Source organism: Oculina patagonica, chromosome 12 (genome assembly GCF_052425735.1).
Source record: "Oculina patagonica isolate OP01 chromosome 12, crgOcupat, whole genome shotgun sequence".
NCBI lineage: Eukaryota > Metazoa > Cnidaria > Anthozoa > Scleractinia > Oculinidae > Oculina > Oculina patagonica.
In genome coordinates this window covers 10,812,565-10,834,520 of record NC_135769.1, presented here as the reverse complement: position 1 = coordinate 10,834,520, position 21,956 = coordinate 10,812,565, and the positions used below count along the sequence as shown (strand labels likewise).

General features: G+C 37.6%; 1 protein-coding gene and 1 long non-coding RNA gene across 3 annotated transcripts in view; one reads left to right on the top strand and one right to left on the bottom strand.

Annotated features, from left to right (window-relative positions):
- The window catches only part of LOC144633352 (uncharacterized), a 118,810-nt gene that overhangs the window by 81,842 nt on the left and 15,012 nt on the right, over window positions 1-21,956 (top strand). The gene's annotated exons all lie outside the window — the stretch shown is intronic.
- On the bottom strand, window positions 352-21,130 carry LOC144633244 (fibroblast growth factor receptor 2-like). 2 transcript variants are annotated; one of them, XM_078492076.1, is made up of 16 exons: window positions 21,041-21,130; window positions 15,291-15,400; window positions 13,543-13,890; window positions 12,104-12,379; window positions 11,460-11,759; window positions 10,654-10,932; window positions 10,342-10,490; window positions 7,737-8,055; window positions 6,398-6,508; window positions 5,816-6,003; window positions 4,707-4,829; window positions 4,380-4,447; window positions 3,836-3,876; window positions 3,239-3,338; window positions 2,782-2,881; window positions 352-950 (listed from the first exon to the last, which is right to left on the bottom strand). In XM_078492076.1, the coding sequence occupies exons 2-16, from the start codon at window positions 15,370-15,372 to the stop codon at window positions 879-881; spliced, it is 2,556 nt and encodes an 851-aa protein (XP_078348202.1). In that variant the 5' UTR covers window positions 15,373-15,400; window positions 21,041-21,130; the 3' UTR covers window positions 352-878. The 2 variants fall into 2 exon arrangements, with proteins under 2 accessions (XP_078348202.1, XP_078348200.1); XM_078492074.1 differs by lacking the exon at window positions 21,041-21,130 and adding an exon at window positions 18,253-18,382.

Below are 21,956 nucleotides of genomic sequence, written 5' to 3'. Positions count from 1 at the left end.
TTTTTTATAATATAAAAAAAGAATTTTTTAAAAACAATAATTCCAAAAAATATCTCTTTAAGCTTTGGCTATTTCCAATTTATACGAAAAAAGATGTATGGAAGGCAATTGACCTTTTCAATTAAAAGTTATTGCGATTGAGTGAGCTTAATGAAAAAACAACCAAAAAACATTTGAACACGTAAGCAAAATAATCAATAAACCCGGCATAACTTGTATAAGTTTTAAATTTTTATTTGCATGTGTACACATAGAGGGTCACACTGATGCTGCCGTAGACCTGTACAAATTTTACTGAAAAGACATACACAATGAAGAATAATAATTAAAAATATTTTTTTTTAGAGTCTCTCTTTTTTTGCGCGTTCTCTTTTTTTGCGCTCTTTCTCACTTTCTTTTTTTTTAGACCTTTACTTTCACTTCTTTCCTTCTCTTTTTATCCGCCATAAAGGCAATAATATTGTTTATAACTTTACTCAAGATAATTGTTATAAAGCGTAAAAAATTGTCAGGTAAAAGAGCATCAGTTACCCTGTCTATTTTGACTATTCACCATTTGACTGCATGTTACTTAAAAGTTACTGCGATCGAATGAGCTTTAATGAAACAAAAAAAAAAAAAAACGATTTCCCTCGTCGGATTTCAAGTGCACAGCCTTAGTTCTCATAATTATCTTCTTTGGTCATTACCTGACGTAAAATTATTAGGCGATTTGTAATCGAGTGAAAAAGGTTAATAGAGTACGCACAATCATAGCGAAAACAAAACAAAACAAAACAAGCACAACAACGAAACACACAATGGCAGGCTTCATCTTTCGTGGCATGTGATGTTCTTTGGTGAAAACTGAAAGTACTGCAAGTTGTTAAGTGTCCTATTTACAATGAAATGGCTTCCCTGTAAGTCTCCATCTGCTGGTCGTCAATGTTGGTGACGTTGATGTACATTCTCTGCAAAGAACACCACAGCGTTAGCAAACAGAATGTCATACCCACTAAAATATACATTTTGCCAACTGTGACAGAAGTAAAGCAGTTTTTAACTGAAAATTCGATACGAAATTGTTTTGGTTTTTCGTTACAGCAAGTGGTTGTTAAAAAAAGAGAAACAATTCGCTATCTACTCAATCAGTCAAATGAAAAAGGAAAAAATGTGACCAATCAAGACTTGAGTGCACGCGTTTCCCGCGCTTTGCACCAGTCACGTGCGTTTGCTTCGTTTTCTCATTGGTACATTGTGGTTTTTCGCTCTGTGTGCTTGATCGCTGTGATTGCTTTGGTTCTAGATTAAAGACACTCAACAAAAGCTAATTGCAAACCACTCGATAACAGGATTTTGACTTCATGCTAACAGAACTTCTTAAAACACGCCATCAAAAATGCTTCCCTTCATTCTCTAGTCCAGCCAGAATGGCCATGCAGCCTACATTGTCTAGTTTTGCCAAGCCTAAAAGGGGAAGCCTCGAGCCAAGCGGCCCATATTGCCTGAGCTTATCCCGGTTTTTGTAGTATTAAGTAGCTAGGAATATTTCTATTCCCCCTGAATGGGATGCTAGTTCATCGCAGGGTACCCTCCCATCATTATGTCGCCGGTACCCATTTATACACCTGGGTGGAGAGAGGCACTATGCGAGTAAAGCGTCTTGCCCAAGAACACAACACGGTGACCCCGGCCAGGACTCGAACCCTGGACCGCTCGATCTGGAGTCCAGCGCACTAATCATTAGGCCACCGTCCCACTTTGTCGAGCCTAGCTCGGAAAGAAACCTCTTTTAGGTTGATTATTCTTTTAAACATTCCAAAATGTTGATTTTTTTTTAGTTTCAAGGCTTTGCTATCCATACCATATACAGCTATTTCAATTAACGTTGACGGACCAAAGCTTAAAGACAAGGCCGAAAGGTAGTATGGATCGAAGAAGAGAGCAACTTCACGTGCTGAATACTTATGAGATATAACGACATGACAAACGCGGATTTGAACGTCTTTCTCTGCAAACATGTGGAAGCAAGGTAATTTGAATTTAGCCACACTGAATTTCAGAAGACTTTTCAAAACTCAAAGCTACTCGACAGAGAAAGAAAGCTACAGAAAAGGCATCCTGAGAGGAAAACAAATTCATGAATTCTTCATGTGCAAAAATACAAACTTGTATATTTTCTATAGGCCAATATGCAAAGTTCCAGTGAATACCCAGAAAACCATTCGGTCTTGCCTTTAAGCTTTAAGCTTTGATCTGACAACGTTAATTGAAATAGCTGTATACTTTATCACAACAGAGATAAAAAAAAGAAAGGAACCGTTTTTATTAACAATCACTTTACAAAACTTTCGTGGCTAGTCTGACACGCACGTTTCGTCTCTGCCAAGAGACTCATCAGAGACCTTCACAAAACCAAATCAATTTCGAATTGAATTTTCAGTTAAACATTGCTCTACTTCTTTATCAGCTGATCAAGTGCCCGCCCCACATTAAATCGAGAAAAAAAAGATGTTGCTATTCCTACCAGTATAGAGGTAGTGCTTCACATATTACCCTAGTCAATGACCTATCTTTCTCAAAAACGTTTATAGCACGTAATTAAAAATGTGAATTGTCATTCCATTAGGACTGAGTTAACATAATTTTACCGCGCGTTATTGCTGAGGAGGGTTATTACTTTTATTAATTTGTACCACCACCACTTCAGTAAGTCTAGAAAGAATAATGATTCAATGAAAATATTCTAAAAAGAGACTAATGCTATCAAAATTAAATTAAGAAAACCATAAACGTCCCTACCGTTTCCTCGTGTAGGATTTCCTGCAGCTTTACATGAAGTTCTTCGAATGATGGACGATCGTCGGGAGACTTCTGCCAGCATCGTAGCATGATGTTGTAACTAGGAAATAAGGGAAGAAGTATCATCATCATCATCATCATCATCATCATCATCATCATCATCATCATCATCATCATCATCATCATCATCATTATCATCATCATTATCATCGTCATCATCATCATTAACAACAACACCACCAACAACAACAACAGCAAGTAGCTTTATTTGCGTGACCACAACACTTGAGAGGCGGAACTAAAGGCTGATATATGTTTGAAAATTTCTAAAACTCTGGACGAAACTAGGAAATTGGACGAGATAAACACTGGTAAAGATGTCTCGTTTTTTCGCTACCGTGTCCTAAGGGAGATTCTGGGTACAAGCATTTTTTTCAAATTAGTTAATTATTCTTACAGTTCATCAGAACAGTGTGGTGGTTTCTGCAATCTCATTCCATCCTGCAGCTGTTCATGAAGCTCGACCACGCCTTTCACGCCCTTGTAAGGCAGTTCGCCTATTGATAAAAAAGTCAAAAGAACTGATGAAACATCTACTGCCTGACTTGGTAAAATAGGTTAGTACACTCATCTCAGTGCCAAACCCAACCTCGGGCACTTGTCGTTCTCTCATATTAAAATGTATCGAGGCGAATTGAAAGGGCACCCTTACGCTGACACAAAGTGCTTAGGAAAATAAACCTTGGATGGATAAGTACAGATCGCATTTCAGGTAAGTAACAATACTACTAGCCGCCTCATGGTACAGAAACCAGCGGAAGTCAATTTTGCTTCTGCAATCCCGATTGCAGCAGAATTATTTTTTGTCCCGCGATGTCAAATGAGGGTGTAGCAAAGGACATTATTTTTGACTAGCGTGGGAACGGGATGGTTGTATTTTAACAATACGTTTATACATCTTCACCAACTTCTACTTCTTATTCGAGACAAAATAAAGTTGATGTCATGTAATGTTATTTTACTCCTTTACCCTATGAGATGTGGTTTTACTTACCAAGAGTAACTATCTCCCAAAGAACAACTCCAAATGACCACCTGCCAAGACGCGTAAACGTCAGTTATTTTCAATTTCTACAAAATTCTGCGAATCATTAAACATCTGTGGTAACACATTGCTTCTCTTGGCTACCTACCTACCTACCTACCTGCCTACCTACCTACCTACCTACCTACCTACCTACCTACCTACCTACCTACCTACCTACCTACCTACCTACCTACCTACCTACCTACCTACCTACCTACCTACCTACCTACCTACCTACCTACTAGCTGTCTACCTGCCTGCTTGCCCGCCACCATAACTGCCTGCCTGCCTACCGACACCTTTCTAGGGAATCAGAAGTAAAAGCTTGGAGCTGTAACGTAAAATGTAAAAAAAATAAATAATAACACATTCTAGTCTTGACTACACACGCCTTAAAATCCTCAGTTATTTTTAACTATGAAATCTTAACTATGCTGTGCATTTGACGTAAACGTACGAAAAGTTTTATCTAGAAAGAACTGTTCAAGTGTAAATAATTTTTACCACTTACACATCTCCTTTAGTTGTACAAGTTCCTCTTAAAGCTTCAATTGCCATCCAGAGCCATGGAATTCGTCCCTGTTTAGAAGAAATAAATTATATATAACTTAAGGCCTTGATAGTTGCAATGAGAAAATGTTACCACTTAAAAACCATACAGTGCATGTACATAATTATTAAGGAACCAAGCAGCGAAGAGAAGTAAGAGAAGAACACCCAAGTGTTACCTGCATGGGAATTGTGCATAGAAGTTATTTAAAAGCTGTTTCTGTGCTTTATGTGTGCCACAAATATTGATATTGACCAGGAGTGGCAAAGAAATAAGCCAACAACGCACCTCGGTTGTCTTGATGTACTGTCCATGTGTAGTTATGTCACGTGCCATTCCAAAATCAGCCACCTTGGCTACCAGGCCACTTCCGACCAAAACATTTCTGCAAGCCAAGTCTCGATGAATGCACTGTGGGTAAAAAAAAAGAAAATCGACACTACTAATACTGGGAACTCCACTGCAATTAATTACCTTATTGTTACTTTTTTTCGCGGAACTTAATTTCGCGAAAATGGAACAGGCATATTTCGCGGGACTTAAATTTCGCGATTTGACCAAAAAATACGATTAAAGGATCAAAATTTCCCGAAAGTTGTCAAAATACTGGTCTACATTAACAAACAGTAAATCTCAAAATTGGTACTTGTAACTGATTTTAATTTTCCACATAAGAAGTTTCCAATGACATAAACAAAACCATGTAACAAAAGAAACTTAAAACAGTTTGACATGTTCCTTTGTAACAAAGTAGACGTAGATTGACGACTGTACCATTATTGGAAGTATATTCATTTTTAGCATTTTATTTAGATTTTTAGCTTTGTAATTAGAATAAGTAGATAAATAAGTTGTATTTTAATCATTGCAACTTAAGCAAAATTTTAGAGATTTAGATTAGCTAACTGTTTCTTAAATTGTAATTTTTTTTGGAATAGCGAGCCACAAGTTCATCAGATTTTTCTGTTACGTGCTACCCTCTCTAAATAAAGTTATCTATCTGTATATCTATCTTGTCTACCAAGATAATTATGTACTTAACTGACGGCAACGTTGTCTGATTACTCATAACGAATTATATAGAAGGATACTGAAGTTCGCGTCGTTAATTTTTCGCGAGAACCTTTACTCGCGGGTCTTTAATTTCGCGCTTTTTTTGAAAATTGCGAAAATTTAGTCATGCGAAAATAAATAACAATAAGGTACCCAATTTTGAGAACAACCATTTCAAGGCTGTGTGATGCAAGCTGTTATTTAAACCCATTTTTGTCCTAGTCAGTGGCAAACTGCATTCTTGTTTAAGAGAAATTTAAATCTTCGAATAACGGTATTGGTTATAAACTCTCTGCCTGACCGTAAAATCAATACAAAGATGAAAAAGGACGTAAAGAACTTACTTGTTTACTTTCCAAGTGTTTCATACCAACTGCAACATCTGAAGCCATCTTTAACAGTTCCCTCTCCGTTAGCCTCGACCAAATGTTGTGGTAAGATGGATCATCTCTCTGAGTCTGAACGCGACTACTTCGAAGTAAGTTGTCAAGACTTCCTCCAAAAACGAATTCAATGATGACACACAAAGGTTCTGAAAGCAATAAAATAAAACTTATATGGGCAAAAAATGGAACCTACTCTCCAACATTCCCGATTTTAGTGCAGATAACTTGTTCAGAAGAAAATCTGTATCATTAAAGGTACTCCATACATGAAAATCAAGGACCCAAACTCTAGTTCGGGAAATCTGAAAAAAATCAATTAATTATTAGCTGTAATAGGTTGTGGCAAAACTTGAAAATTGTAAAACCAGTATTAAATAACTAAAAAAAAAATAGCTCATGCCAGCCTTTTTAATACCAATATCCCCCTCGACGTAGTTGTGAACGCCGAGTAAAATTATCCGACAATACAAGTTTACGTTGAGTTCATGTTGATGCACATGTACGCCCGTACAGCATGTTTGAGTGATCTCCTTACATTACCTTCAAATGTACATGCTCCCACAAGACTCACGATGTTTGGATGACGGCCGACGCGGATAAGTGTTTCCAGCTCTTTTATGAGTGCCAGTCGCTGCTGTTGGTCATTGTTGTCTGTTAAAAACAAGTAGAAGAGATGAGATGACAATCGAGAGGGAACACGTGATTGATGGAGGCAAACTACCCCCAGGGGGGTACTCCGGCTTGTAAATGACGGGGATGATCGAAGGATTTTTTTGGGTTTGAAATTTTTGATTCCGGGATGTTTTTTTGGGTTGGAAAATTTGGCAAGTATTTTTTTGGGTAACTTGATTTAAATAGGGGGATACTTTTGGGTATTAAAAACGAACTTAAGGTGGCTGGTAACGGTTTCCAGCACTTTCCAGCTCTTATACTTTGACGGGTCAGTACTACAAATCTTTATCAGTTGATGCTACAATAATGGTATGAAATTAATGCCCAATGATTGGTAAATATGTTGCGATTATTTCCATGACGTCACTGGTTACTATAGCAACAGTAAAACCTGTTAAAAACACCCTTAATTTTGGCTTTAAGTGCTTATAACTCAAAAACGAGCTCGGTGATCCCCATTTTTTATTATTGAAAATTAATCAGCATGTTAAGATACAACTTTTAGCAAAGTTAAACAAAATTCTACGAAGCGGTTTCAGAGCCACCTTAAAAAATTGAAAGTTTAAGGTGGCTCTGAAACCGCTTCGTAGAATTTTTTTTTAACTTCGCTAAAAGTTGTATCCTAACATGCTGATCAATGTTCAATAATAAAAAATGGGGGTCACCGAGCTCGTTTTTGAGTTATAAGCACTTAAAGCCAAAATTAAGGGTGTTTTTAACAGGTTTTAATGTTGCTATAGTTTGATATGGTATGATGAATAAACAAACACGAGCGTTCAATTTTTTATGGTTTTCTTTGTGTTATATTATTGCCCCTCCTGGCAATTTAAAGGTCCTTTGACAAGAATTTTTTGGGGGTTATTTGTGGTCCAGGGATTTTTCGGGGTAATGTCGGAAGTCTTTGGGATTTTTTGGGTCCTGAGTTTTGCCTCCATTCGATCATCCCCGTCATTTACAAGCCGGAGTACCCCCCCCCCCCCCCCCCCCCCCCGGGAACTACCCATCTCTAATCGCATCGTGGCTCGTCCTTTACGTAGGTCTTGTTCCATTTTATCATTTACAAGTCGGGAATGGAAGAGGAATGGAAGATCGTGCGTGTGCTTTAAAATACGTTTAGGGTTTGATAGCGGTAGACCGTCACCATAAACTTTGATAGTTCCCATTCCCAACCCCCCTCCTCCACATCCCTATAAGAATGCGTACCCACCTTTGAGTGTTTTCACCGCCACCGGGAGTTCATTTCCATCTGTTCTTAAGTATATTCCTTTATTTACAATTCCAAACTCCCCTCCGCCAAGTTTCTCTGCTGTTACGACCAGCCTGTCTCGAGGAATTTCCCAATTTCTATCAATTGCCATGCGTTGTAAGTACATTTCGTTATCGACGACTTGGTCTTCGTCCGGAATGGTATGTGCGCCATCTGGAGTGCTGTCACTTTCGGAGGATTGGCTGTTTCTGAGCTGATTGATTGTATCTTCGCTCTTTTTAAATTGAAGCTCAATAAATTCTTGTTGGCTTTTAATGATCTGCGTTAAAATGTTCACACGTTACTTTACTGGCAAGGTAATGAACTTTGCACGAAGACCGCAGTCCTTACATAAAAGACTATATCACCTTTAACTATATGAAATTGTTGAAGCCTCATTTATGTATCAAGGGCTAGATCCACTTGCTTGTCTTAAAAAAAAACATTTCAATCAGTTAGACCTCTTTAGCTTCGTTGTCTCTTGCTCCATTTCATGTTCTGAGGTAACTCCGAGGAGTTGTTTTTTCGATCAAAGGTTATGATATTTGCGCGTGGATGAATACAAAATGTTTCTTATTTTTGTTAAATTTTTAAGAAAACGTCACGTCACACAATCTGAAGTTAGCAATTAACCTATGTAACGAAAAAGGTATATTGGATTGCTGCGCAATCAAAATGCAACATAGATGCAAATTTCCGAGGAAATTATGGGTTCACCATTCTAACCTCCGCTTTACACATACCACAGGGGACCCAAACGCTGTATTAGTTATTCATAATCTTAAAATAGAAATGTTCTTATTTACCTGCGTTCCTGTTTTTTTTTTACCGGTTTGGGGGCGATTTGTATGAGAGCGAAGGCGGTTTACGTTGCGAGTTTGTAAAAACGGTAATCGGTCTGTCGCAATGTCAATACGACGCGCCTCAATTATGTCTCAAGTTTTACTTTAAGAGTGTGTCCGTGAGAGAACAGGGCAGAACCAGGCAACAGGTGATACAGCTCATATCACCGATTTCGCCCAAACTTAGCATTAATGTTGGGTATGGTGAGCTATTTACTGTGGCAAAACATCAGCTCAAAATATTTTATTTCCTTCAAGTTATGACACCTTTTGCAAAAATGGCCATTTTTCACTAATTTATGCATATTTAATTAGCTGACTTTGATTGACCAGTTTCACAAGAAAAAAAGACTTCTGTAAATAAAATTCACTGCACAATATTCTTTGGTTATTAGGCTTTAAGTACAATAATTCACTTCAACCGTCCGATTTGATTTCTTCTCCTCAAACGGTCTTTTGAAAGGTACACATTTCGTACTGTAAGAAAATAGCCTTTAACTAGTGCCCAATATCTCCCATGAGCAACAACTTATATACATTATTCTTACATGGGTAATGAAATCCATCATTAAACTTCACAAAAATGCCACAAAATGTCTGGGGACTTTAATATTTTTTTAGTATTGAGGAACTAAACACACGTGACTTAACGATTTCTTGCTATTTCATCAAAATTCACCGAAACACAGAAGCCATTTATTTGCCTTAATTTGGCATAAAATCGGTACAAAATAGCTAATCAAGCATAAATCTATAGATAACAATCAAAATATTGGCGAAGAAAAGGCAGTTAGGGCATTTTTCGGAGCGTTTTCAGAGCCATATAATTCGGCAATGTTGTGATAGCAAATGTAAAAATAGCAGGGAAAGATTTTCTTCAAAAGCTCGCTCAATTCAACATTTAGGCACATCAAAGTTAAGAAACAAGAAAGTAATACTACATACATGCCACTTATCGACACACAGATGCTTTCTTTTGAAGAATTTGTTCTTCCTCGCTGCACTTCGATACTTCGATCGATCTCAATTGACATGTACTGTTGCCTTGAGGCGCGATGAACTTAGCCAATACATCGTGGTTAACGTTCATTCTTCGTGAAAGGTGTAAACAGGTTGTCAATAAAGTCATTCAAAGTTCACGGAACTTCTCTCAGCCAGTTTGCATGAAATAAATTTAACTGGAAAATAAACAGCCGCCATGTTGAATTTCTACCTTTGAGCCTGCCGTTTCAGTCAGCGGTACGGCCGTTCGCTGGGGCAAGTACGTAGTGTAGTCATCATATAGTTGTTTGACTAAATCCAATATAAGGATATTCATAGAGGGGATACATAGCCTAGCCCTACACAGCTATAATTTTGAGCTGATGTTTTGCCACAGTAAATAGCTCACCATACCCAACATTTATGCTAAGTTTGGGCGAAATCGGTGATATAAGCTGTTTCACCTGTTGCCTGGTCCTCTTATGGACACACTCTTAACTGTAGTTGAAACTCGTGTCGTATCGTGGCGTGTCGTATTGACATTGACAGATCGATTACCGTTTAGAACTCGCAACGTAAACCTCCTTCGCTCTCATTCAAATCGCCCCCCAAACCGGTAAAAAAAAGCATAAACGTAATTACAACTTCAGTTGAACAATTGAAACAATCACAAAAGCAGCAACAACAACAACAAAAAAAATAACAATATTCAAACAAACAAGACAGCTAAAATCTTGGCTTACTTCTTTATTGAGTTGGTAGTTGCATTTTCTTCTCTGTCCTCTCTTCCACTTGAAAACAACCAGGGCCACAATGATAATAATAAGAAAGGAACCGATGCCCACAGAGGACCAGACAATTTTAGACATTATGTCCGAAGTGACGGTATCATCTGTGGAATAAAAAGTTACAGGCATTTATATCAACGATTAACTTTTTCTTAAATAAAAAATTAAATTGTTGTTTTTGAACTGTACACCTCGTTACCTTTCTCAACTTCACTTCAAATGCACACTTGTAGAAATAAATTGTTTATAATTGTTCATTTCTCTTACCCTTTAACGAAAGTTTTGCCTCCCTGGATGAAACCTGGACGTTTTGTATAGTTGCCAAACATGCGTAATGTCCGATGTCTTCTTCACTTACGGAGATTATGCGAAGCTTTGAAGTTTCGTTTGTATTTTCCTGAATCATCGTCTTATCACTAGCGTCTTCAAATGCCTTGCCGTCTTTCAACCACGTGATGTTAGGGCGGGAAACTGTTTGGACAGCACACTTAAGCACCACAGTGTCACCAAGTGATGCTTTTATGCTTTTAGGATGAATGTAAAAAGCTGGACCCATGATATATGGAAAATAAAAATTACTGAGTTATAAAGAGAAATGGGTCGAGGGACCACTCTAGTAAAAGATAACACATACTAAGCAGTGCGGGGAAATTGTTTTAGTGACTACCCCAGATGTTGTTGTTATAAACGAGCGGGTTAGGATGTACTTGTTTTGTTCGAAAGAGGGCGATCGATTTTTTATTTTTAGCCTTGAACTAATTAAGGCACGGAGTGTTCCTGAGGTGTTTGAAATCAGGCCACACGTGGATATAACTTTATTTTGTCATTTTGTCTTTGTCCTACAGCGGCGGATACTACTCAGCACAAAACAAAACAAAACAAAACAAAACAAAAACCTCAGGCTTACCGCATCGAGAATTGAATAACTGTTAACCCGCTCAATAAGCTAATAATTTGCCTTGTCATTTCTCATTTCACAAGGTTAGCTTACAGACGTCCTGTACAGTTTCGTTCCAAACAATCCCAAACCCCAAGGCCACAAAAAACAAATGTTCTTTTTATGTTTAGCTTACCATTTTTTTCCGTAATTGTCAATGTCGCTTCTTTGGAGAGTGTGTTTCCCAAAGAATTTCTTGCAAAACAACGATATTTTAAGGGCTTTTTTGTTGCTTCACTGAAAGCGACGACGAGAGAGGAGATGCTTCCTTTCGTCTGTACGGTGCCACGTGTAACGCGCGAGTTGTTTTTTAACCAGCCAATCACAGGACGCGGGAAGCCATTTGCTTCACAAAGTAGCGTTACTGTGGCAACACCATCTTCAAGGTATTGAGAGCTGCTCTTGGGGTGAATTGAGAAGACTGGTCCCCATAGAACTGAAAGGAATAAACAAATAAGAATAAAAAAAAGTAAATGCAGAATGGATGAATGAATGAATGAATAAGAAATGAAATCACGGAAATAGTCTTCTAGAAACCAAAGTAGAATTTGGTTTACAGGAAAATCTGTGTTTTAGTCTTTCATGGCGAGAAGAGTGGTTTCATTATTATCCGTATGTAAGGGCGAAAGTTGCAACATAATTATATATAAACCATGATCTTCTACATAAAGGTTTTAATCACAAGCCACAGATAGCAAGAGCTACTCGAGGCTGGAAGTGACGTAACATAAAGGTAAAAATAGAAACCAGAGATTTGGAAGATTTTTAGCTTTTCAGTACCTGTCAGATTCACAGTAGATGACCTGTTCCACCCTTCAGTGCTGTTTGCCTCGCACCAGTAATTTCCTTGGTCGCTAAGGCGTACAGTCTCAAAAGCCAACAACGAAGAACCCTTTACTCCTGACACAGAAGACCTTGGTATGCGACGACCATCCTTAAACCACGTGATGACTGGTCGGGGAACACCTGACGCAGTGCAGCTCAGATTGGCTTTACTTCCGGCGGAAACGTTTAAACGAAGTGGAAGATCAACTTGGAAACGTGGCGGTGATGGCTCTGCAATTAAATGTAAACATTATAATAAGCACGTTATCTTTGGCTTGTGTTGTTGCGCGTTTGACCTTCATAAAAAGTCTACATACGAACTAGGTAGCCCACCAGACCGGGGCTTATCCCGGTTTAAGTAGCATGAAGCGACTAGGAGCTTTTCCGCTCCCCCTGTACGAGGTTCTAGTCTATAGCAGGGATACCCGCCAGCGGTAAATTCGCCGGTTATACACCTGGGTGGAGAGAGGCACTATGGGAGTCTAAAGCGTTTTGCCAAAGAACACAATGCAGTGCCCCGACAAGGGCTCTCCCCTGACCCACTCGATCGGGGGTCCAGCGCACTAACCATTTCACCGCGGTCAAACGTTTCTGGCAGCTTTTCGCTCTATTTCGGCGAATTTGGTTTATATTGAATGTGTTAGAATGAGCAAGGATCGAAAAAATGGTTGCATAGTGTAAACATATTCCGTTTTCCTCAGGTAAGCTAGTGTTTTTTCCGCATTCGAGCCAAAGTGCTTTGACAAATGGCGCCGATAATAGTCGCATATCGCGATTTTCAAACACGTAGAACGTTTTTAGTAAAGCTCCAAAAAACTTAGTAAATTGTCAGGATACCGGTAATGTATCGAACTTTGAACTGTGAAAATTAAAACCTTATCTTTAAAGTACTTTTCTTATTTTTTGCATTTTTCTGTCGTTTGACCGCGGTCGAACTAACCATAAGGCCATGACACCTCCCACACCCGTCATGCAATCCTCTAAATTCACAGAGGTTGTATGCTTTAACAGTGCAATGTACAGGAAAAGGAGGACACTAATTATTGACCATTCCTTCACATGGTTGAGCAAGATAAATTACATGAGATGTGTATGTTAAGTGCCGAAACTCGTACCTAGTGTAACAACCTTCTTGAATTGGAAGAAACGAAAAACCCCATATTTCACAATTCAGTACTTTTATATTTCAACAATTTTCGGGGACGCATGCCCTAGACCTTGTAGCGAGTCGCATTTCGATAATGTATAATTCAACGACTTCATTAACAATAATTTATAAATGAAGTCGTGGAAATGTCATATATAAGAAATACTACACAAATAGTTTTTTTTATAATTTTTTAATCATTGACGCCGTTAAGTTGTGAGATATAAGACTAAATTTAAATGCTTACTTTTAAACTCCAAGTAAAGAAGATCGTACGTGCAGGTCATTTGATTGCTTGATTTGCAGCTGTAGTTTCCAGAATTTTTCTCTGTAGAATTTTGGATGACATATGTGCATACTTTTGAGTCTTCGCTATCAACGTTACCATCACCGCCGCCACAGTCTCCGATGTAATCATACCCATGAAAACTACCATGAAAAAACTGGATCCAATACGGCTGACCATAGTATTGGCTTCCCCAATTGCTCTCTGAGGAATTGCTAGTACAAATAATTGTGATTTTGTAGCCAGTAGGCAGGACATCTTCATTCGGGAATTCCAAAGTATTGATTTCAAGAGTAGGAGCGTATGGAGCTGTGAAAAATAAGAAAGAGCGGGTTTCACTTGAGTTTCAAAAATAATTCGCGATTGCTTTGGTGTTGCCTTATTGGTTTAAAATCTCGCGCCACTTTCTCAACCAGTTAGAAGTAAACCAAAACCAATCGTGACTCGCTCGCACACTTGTTCCTGCACTTTGCGTCGGCTACATGTATTTGCTTCGGGTTTTGATTGGTTTACTGGATTGTCTGTGCCCTTTGTGAGTGGCCATAGGTGATCACTTTGGTTTTGGTGCTACAACACCCAATTGAAAACTGCTCTATAACTAGGCAGTTTGTCCGTTTTCAGTTAACCATATCAATAAGAAGGCAATGGATTAGTCTCTAGTAACATGACGTCCGATAAAACAGTAACAAGTGGTCGATGTTGTAGTGTACCAAGACTCACTTTCATATTTTGGCAAAATCGAATTTATGGTAACGTAACAAGGATATGAAAAACAAGTAAGGTCATGTCAAATTAAGGTTATGTGTAGTATTAAGGCCATATTTTAGCTTTAGGAGAAGTTACAATCACATGAATATCAATGTAATTTTGTTATATATTTGTTAAAGTGGAACAAACTGGAAGGGTCCATCGTTTGGCACAGAAATCATAAATAACTGGCACGCGATGCATGCAGAAGCGATGGCGTTTCACGAGGGGTCTTACATAATTTTGAGGAAAACTTAAAGTAAATAATAGTAGCTGACACCTTGTGTGTCGAAAAGACTGTTATCCAACTGCATCTTACATTTTTTTAACATAAGAACTGATAAGAAGCAATGTTAGTGATTGTATATTAAAATAGTATAGTCCGAGGATCTGATGGAATTCAAATAAATGCAGTTGTTATGAATTCACAGACCAAGGATGCAAATAATACATTTTCTTCGTAGATTTGCTCAATTGAACATCAGTAATACTTTATTTTATATTTTTATTATTTATTTAGATTTCCCTATGTTGTCTCAACAAAGATTGCGTTATACTGCAGTGTGATATCACGGATAAACGACATACGATACGCGCGAGCAAGCTTTTATTAACGGTCAAACAGTCTCTTGCTCACAGCGGCCCTTTGTATTTTAAGAATTAGAAATTTCTGTTTTCTCAATCTAATAGATTTCATCATATATAATAAGTCTCTTTCGTTCATACATTGTAGTTTTCCTTTCTAACTGCACAGAAGTATTTTGCTTTTGTGTTTTACGCGGCGATTTCTTGTTAAGTTAAACTTGATTTCTGTTCGATCGGGCCAAACAGACAAAACGAACCGATCGTGCGATGGCATAAAAGCGATGTCACGCCATCGCTTAAAAAAGAGCCTTATATATGAACATCATAAACGTTATCTTGGTGAAGGAAACGGCAGTTCTAACATACGTTTGACTTACATAAATGTATCCATTTAGCTGTAGCACACGCCCAGCTTGCTTGACTATGGAGGAGAAGAAATAGACCGATAACCAACAACATGGCACAGCTTCACAATTTTTTATCCATCCTGAAAACAAACAAACAAACAAACAAACAAACAAATTAATGAACGAATGAAGAGTCAGTCAGCCAGAAAGAAGAAGAAAGAAAGAAAGAAAGAAAGAAAGAAAGAAAGAAAGAAAGAAAGAAAGAAAGAAAGAAAGAAAGAAAGAAAGAAAGAAAACAAACATGGTTCTTCCGAATATAAATAGCCAACCGACCGATCGGTAACCATCCAAGCGATTAAGAACCAGGCTGATTAAAAATTTAATAATCTAGTGATGAGAACAACTTACTTTCTTTTGTTTATAAATGGCATTAAATTTAGATAAAGCCGATGGACAACAACGAAAATACTGCACATGGCTACGTTCTTTTTCTCTTTTGGGATTTCGAAAAAACTTTTTCACATGCTGCAACAGAAAAAAAAACACTAGCTGCACGTATTTAGAACTGCTGAAATACAACCCTTTGTAACACAATGCCACCAGGCATTACGCATAGCTTAAAAAAAGGAAAAAAAAAAAAGAAAGAAAAAAACATGCTCATGAAAATTACACTTTATACACAGAACCAAAGTTTACAATTAAGCGGATAACTAGTATCCTCAGTCAGGATTTTGCACTAGCTTTAGTGTCAATTTTGCGCTGTATGGTTGTCTCTTGATGCAGCACATGCCAATCAATACTCGTATTCAGCACGTGCGTGTGGAAGCACTTGAATCTTAAGGAGAGTGCAAGCCACTTTGCACAGAATATTGAATTTTATACATATCGTTATTTTTTTCTTGCGACAAATAATCCCTTTTTTAATTGTTACCAGAAGGGCCCCTCTGGATATCAGCCACACTGCTGATGCTCAAAATGAAGTTTACATTTCACAATGGCTGCGGTCACATCTACGACGTAACTAAAGTTTAACTATAGTTAGTCTCAAGTTACGTGACGTCATAGCTAACTATAGTTAGTGCTTTTGGTCGTCTTTGCGGTCACACCAAAGCAGTTAACTATAGTTAGTGCTGATCAGCTTTTGAATAATTTCGAATTTAAATTAGTTCAAGTCGACAGCCCTTGTTGGTGATCTGTGTCTGGTTGTTCCTAGTATTTTTCTATTTTTGCACGGCATCTCGGCGTGAAAGAAAATAAAATGAAGTAAGGATGCCAGAAGCCGAAGAATTCAAGCTTTATTATTGCTAACACTGGTGATATGTAATTTCTTGGCATGTTGTTTTCCTTTTTTCCTTCCCTTCACGCTTTGTTTTGCATATTTATGTTCATCTCGCACGTGCGAAAAGAATTGTCACATTCTGATTGGTTGTTCGTTGGTAAACGTAAGACTAACCCGCGAACCCTGCTTGGGTATAACTATAATTAGTGTGTACTGTTTTGGATCAGCGAGGCGCAAATATTCTAACTATAGTTAGGGTGAACAGAGAAGCGGTCACATTACCGAAATAGCTAACTGTAGTTATCGCCGTCTTAACTATAGTTAGTAGCCCAGATGTGACCGCAGCCAATGATGTTTACGATCTAATATCAATTAACATTGGGACGTCATACATATTTTAAGCTACAAACCACCTGCCTGATATATGCTAATAACTCACAGCTCACAGAGGGAAATGATCCAGGCTTAGCGTTACAATTTTGTTTTATTCTTAAATTAACGAATAAATGCAGAATAAACGTTGCAGACCAACCCCAGTCTAAACGTGTATTCGTCAGCTATCTACCTACGGGGCAGTTACAGAATCGTAAAATATTCTTATACCTGGTTCATACTTGCGACATAACGACATAACGGCAAGGTCACGCAAATGCATAAAACACATCACGTGGATGTGTCACCAATGTGAATAACACGACATAACAAGAGTTGGAACATAATGAAATAAGAATAACGACATAATGAAAGAACTGATATTTTCTTTATGTTGTTATGTCGCTAGTGTGAAATAGGCCTAAAGCTTTCATTTGGTTCGAGTGCCAGAAGATTTTAATGATAGTTGCATCATTCAATATCATAAAGCAATATAAATAATTAAAATGTTAAAAATGCGAGAAATCTGATCAGTCACGTTTTCTGGAATAATTTGAAACCAAGAACGAGCATTCAACAGATCTCGAGGGTTAAAAATCCTCTTATCCTTTGGTAATTTTACCATAGTACAAGTAATATCAAAGAGCACCTAATTTTCTTGGCGATATCCTTATTCAACAGTTCATTGTGTATTCATCTAGTGTGACTGAGAGCTAGTGGAAACCTTTTAATTTCCGCTTTTGACATTGTGCTATTGACGTTTTTTCCGCAAAGTCGGCTCGAGGAACGTACAGAAAAAAGTCCCTGTCCATGAAAGCTCCAAGATGATGCCCATAGGCCATTGATTAAGTAATAATTAACAAATAATAAACATAATAAACAATCTATTTGAGTGACTTGGTTGGCCTTTCATTTTCGACGTCGCAGGAAAATATTACAGAGACAGAATTATTGGGAGAAGGATAGGGGCTCTGTATACGGAAAGAATAGAACGAGCTTGTTAATGTTATGAATAAAAACATGGACAAGGACTGCCTCTTGACTTCACGATTTCACCATGAATCGATTACCAACTCCATAAAATATGCTTGTAATTTAGTTTATAATTCTATCTTAATCAGGAGTGATACCTAAAATGTCACTTACTTCATCAACGGGGGACTAAATCCAATCGACAACTTCGAATTTAAGACAACCAGTACAGTGGTGGCGAATTTAAACCAAATGGACAACTGGATAAATACGAACCCGAGCGGAAGTCGATTGATTTTTGCATGCAAAATCACCACCCGTCATAACAACGCAAGTTTTCGACACAGTTCCTATTAAAAAATGACTTACCTTAAATATATATAGACTTCGTCTTCTTTGGTTTGTGAAGTATTTTTGTAAGATTTTTCTTACCATACGCAAGTTGTTGATCGCTCATAATACGTATTATTGTGACTCCGGAATTGCATGAACAGCTGTCAACATGCCCTTGAGCGTTTTGTTACACCCATCTATGAATAGCGTTGCGTGACATTAGGCAAAAATATTAGCTATAAAATTGGGATGAAATATTTTAAATAGAAAGAATCTAGTTTGGAACCGTTTGTATCAAGCCGTAGATACTAAAGAACTTATATATATGAAAAAAAAGAAAAAAAGAAAATTATGCTCCTACATACCCGATATACATTGAAACCCCAATAATTTGAATGATTATATGCCTGGAAATCGGAGATTGTTGATACGTGACGAGAGAACTTGTTAAACTGTAGCATTACTCGTGGTATCAGGCACGTAGATTATGAGAGTTAAAGACGATTTCTCTCCTAAATTACGATTTTTAACGAAAAACAGTTTTGCCTTAATTTAATCATTCAAATTAAAAATTTTCATCACGTTCGGTTTCTGTCATAGTTCCAGATTTCGTTCCTTCCATTTGTTTATGTGTTATTTTAGATGCCATGGCGCCCTAGTCTGGAAATATGATACGGATCCAAGTATTACCCATGACGAGTATGAGAACGTGCAGCAATGCAAGGCCATGTTTGACAGTTCTCGCTTATTTGTAGTGTTACCAGTAAATTTATGTTGCCGTCAAAACACTGATAATCCTTTGTTCGGGGGGGGGGGAGGGGGGGGGGAGGGAACTCCCGTATATAAGCTATATCCAAAGGGCATAGTGTTCGAGCCGTTTTGGTCTGAAATCCGGTTTTACATTTTGGCTGTTTCGGTCTGAAATAGTGTATGCTCTGTATTCTGGACAGCTTATGAATTGTAAAGTTAAACTACTAGGCAAAAGTTTTTATTCACCGAATTTGAAGGATGTAGCTGGGCAAGAAAGCGTTCAGTTACGTTTTTAATTTTTCCATACATTTGTCTGTATTTTTTCCAGCATGATTGACGCCGTTTGCGGGAAAAATTATAGACAAATGTATGGGAAATTAAAAACGTAGGTGAACGCTTCCTAGCCCAGCTACATCTTTCAAACTCGGCGAATAAGAACTTCTGCCTAGTCGAACTCAATTTTTTTGCCGTCGGATTCCCATACAAACACTGCACGTAATTTCTACCCGCTTTTCCTACTCGTCAAGTTGGCGTCGAAAACCGTGATAAGGACTATGAGGTATAATTTTTGGTGGAAGAAAGCATTTTTTACGATTGTTACCATTCATCCCTTTAGAAGTACGTTTATTTTTACGCAAAGCAAAGCAGTTTCTGGGTAGGGTCTGGACTGAAATAGAGTACCGATTTTGGGGTATGGAAATTCGTATATTTTGGTCTGAAATAAAGTAAGCGTTTAAGGGAGCGCTCTGATCACCCCACCCCTATTTTCGGACGGTGCCCCCCCATGCTCAGATTAAAATAGATTTGAATATCGCAAACCAAACTCGAACGTACTTGAAAAAGCGGATGGAATAGTTAAACCTGATAAACTCGTTTCCCTAATCTTTCTAGATAGAAGGTTAGCTTTAAATTTTCCTCCTGGAAAAAAAAGTAAAAATAATTCCTTTATAAGTTCCTGTTAGCTCTTCTATTGTATTCATTTCCTGCGAAACTGAAGCTTGTAAGAAAGTGAAAGGAACTCAGCAGGCTCATTATCCAATTTCTATAAATAAACCCTCAGACACCCCCCATATAATGCATAAGGTTTCAAAATTTTGAAAAAGGATTTACTCTACAATGCTGAAATTTTCAGTAGCTGTTCATTCATCCTTGCCTGAAAAAAATATCCAGGCTTGCTTTTCTCAACTGCTTAAGAGGGTTCTGCTCTTAGGATCGCCTGTACATATGCAAGATAAATAAAATCGATTTTCTCAAACTTTGTCAGGATAAAGGCTTTTACTAACTTGTTTCAAAAATGTATCTCTGAGATTGTTTCGATTTTTATTTTTTTCGTCGAGACGACTCTTCGGATTTGGCCGCTCGAAGCGCCAAATTCGGCTCTAAAATACTACTTTTTTCGAAGGCGAGTATAAAAAATATGATCCGTAGCAGCAAAGGCTGGTACATAGTATTAAAATATCATCTTTCAACAGTTATTTAACGCTCTCAGATCCGAATAAAATTTAAATCTGAATTTTTATCAAATTTTCAAAATTATACGCTTCGGCCATGTTGCATGACGCTTAAATTTAGGTCAACTTCGTGAGCCGAAAAGTCAATCTGGTACATGGATTAGGCTGTCAAAACTATTTCTCTGAATAAAGGTATCACTTCATCTTCGATTTTATCCAAAAACTAGCCTGGGTAAATAAAACGGAAAAAATCGAGAGCGGCTTGAAAACTTGACACTTGAGCTAATTACTTGACATTTTGATCTTTCATGTTGCGATTGTTATCGCACAGATTGATCTAGAAAGTTCGACTTTGGGTCTTATTCCCCGTCAAATAGTATTTTTAGTCTCCCAAATAACCGAGCGAAATCATTTATTATATTTTACAGAAAAAAATAAGCCTCAAATGAACATTCTTAGCACGTTTATTTTGAGTTACAAATTCTGCAAATTACATCTGGCGGTTTGGCGAGGTCCGACAATGCATGCAATGAAAATATCAGTTTATAAATAACCACCGAGGTAAATCTTCCTTAAAAATCGAAGAATAGATAGTAAACTAAATTAATTACACATTTTCCTACCTTTATCGAGCCTATTTTGACGAGAAGTGGTAACGTAAATGCGTCCATTCTACAAATCCATAAACTGTCGGCGAATGTTATCAAGTTACATATTAACCACAGACACAGGGTACCCAAGCACCCCTTGAAGACTGGGGAGGTGGGGGACGGGTTTTGTACAATGTGTAAAGAAAAACGACTCAAAAAAAAAAAAAAAAAGAAAACGCTAAATTTAAAGGCTATAAAGCAAGTTATAGCAGAAGTACATAATCTAAATGCCGTGTGACCTTGCCATTAAACATTTCACTCAGAAAACAAATTAAAACTAAAAACAAATTCAAAAAATACTCCGAAATAAAGGGGAAGCATCGATCTAATTTTATGAGATCTGTGATGGAAAAACATCCGATGATAACCAGAGATGGAAAAAGTTGCTTTCCGTTTCAATACAGTGATAAACTCCTTGAATTTAATATTACACAGGCAAATTATGCGCGCTCGAAGGGGGAATAAAAACCAAAGAAAACGAAACCATTGGTAGAATAAAATATTTATTTTTTGGTTAAAGAAAGTATGTTTCGCTTTGCTGAACGTCTTTAAATCAACAAAATAATATTTTCTTGAGCTACAAAAATAACCACGACTTGAAGCTCGTTTGGAATACTCGTTTTCTGAATTTCGATATTAAAACTGCTAACTGAAAATTGTTTGGGAATATTTTCGAAAAGCGAGCGATAAAACAATTGAAAACACATTATTTTCATTGGCCATTATTTAACTCTAGCGTTTTGACAGTCGTATTACTCTTAAATTTTGATTTTAATTTATAACCGTCTGACAGTTCGCGCCAAAAGCCGTCTACGTAATTTTCGCGCGCGAGGCCTGTTCTAAAAATAGCACACACGCAAATCCGATAGCACAAGACCTATTACCAGAG

Excerpts from the sequence above, each read along its gene's own strand:
- LOC144633244 (XM_078492076.1), bottom strand. The coding sequence starts at position 15,372 with ATGTTGTTGGTTATCGGTCTATTTCTTCTCCTCCATAGTCAAGCAAGC. Across the intron at positions 6,004-6,397 it reads GGGAGCATGTACATTTGAAG|AACCTTTGTGTGTCATCATT; the intron begins GTAATGTAAGGA and ends TATTGCTTTCAG. Across the intron at positions 4,448-4,706 it reads AGTACATCAAGACAACCGAG|GGACGAATTCCATGGCTCTG; the intron begins GTGCGTTGTTGG and ends TCTTCTAAACAG.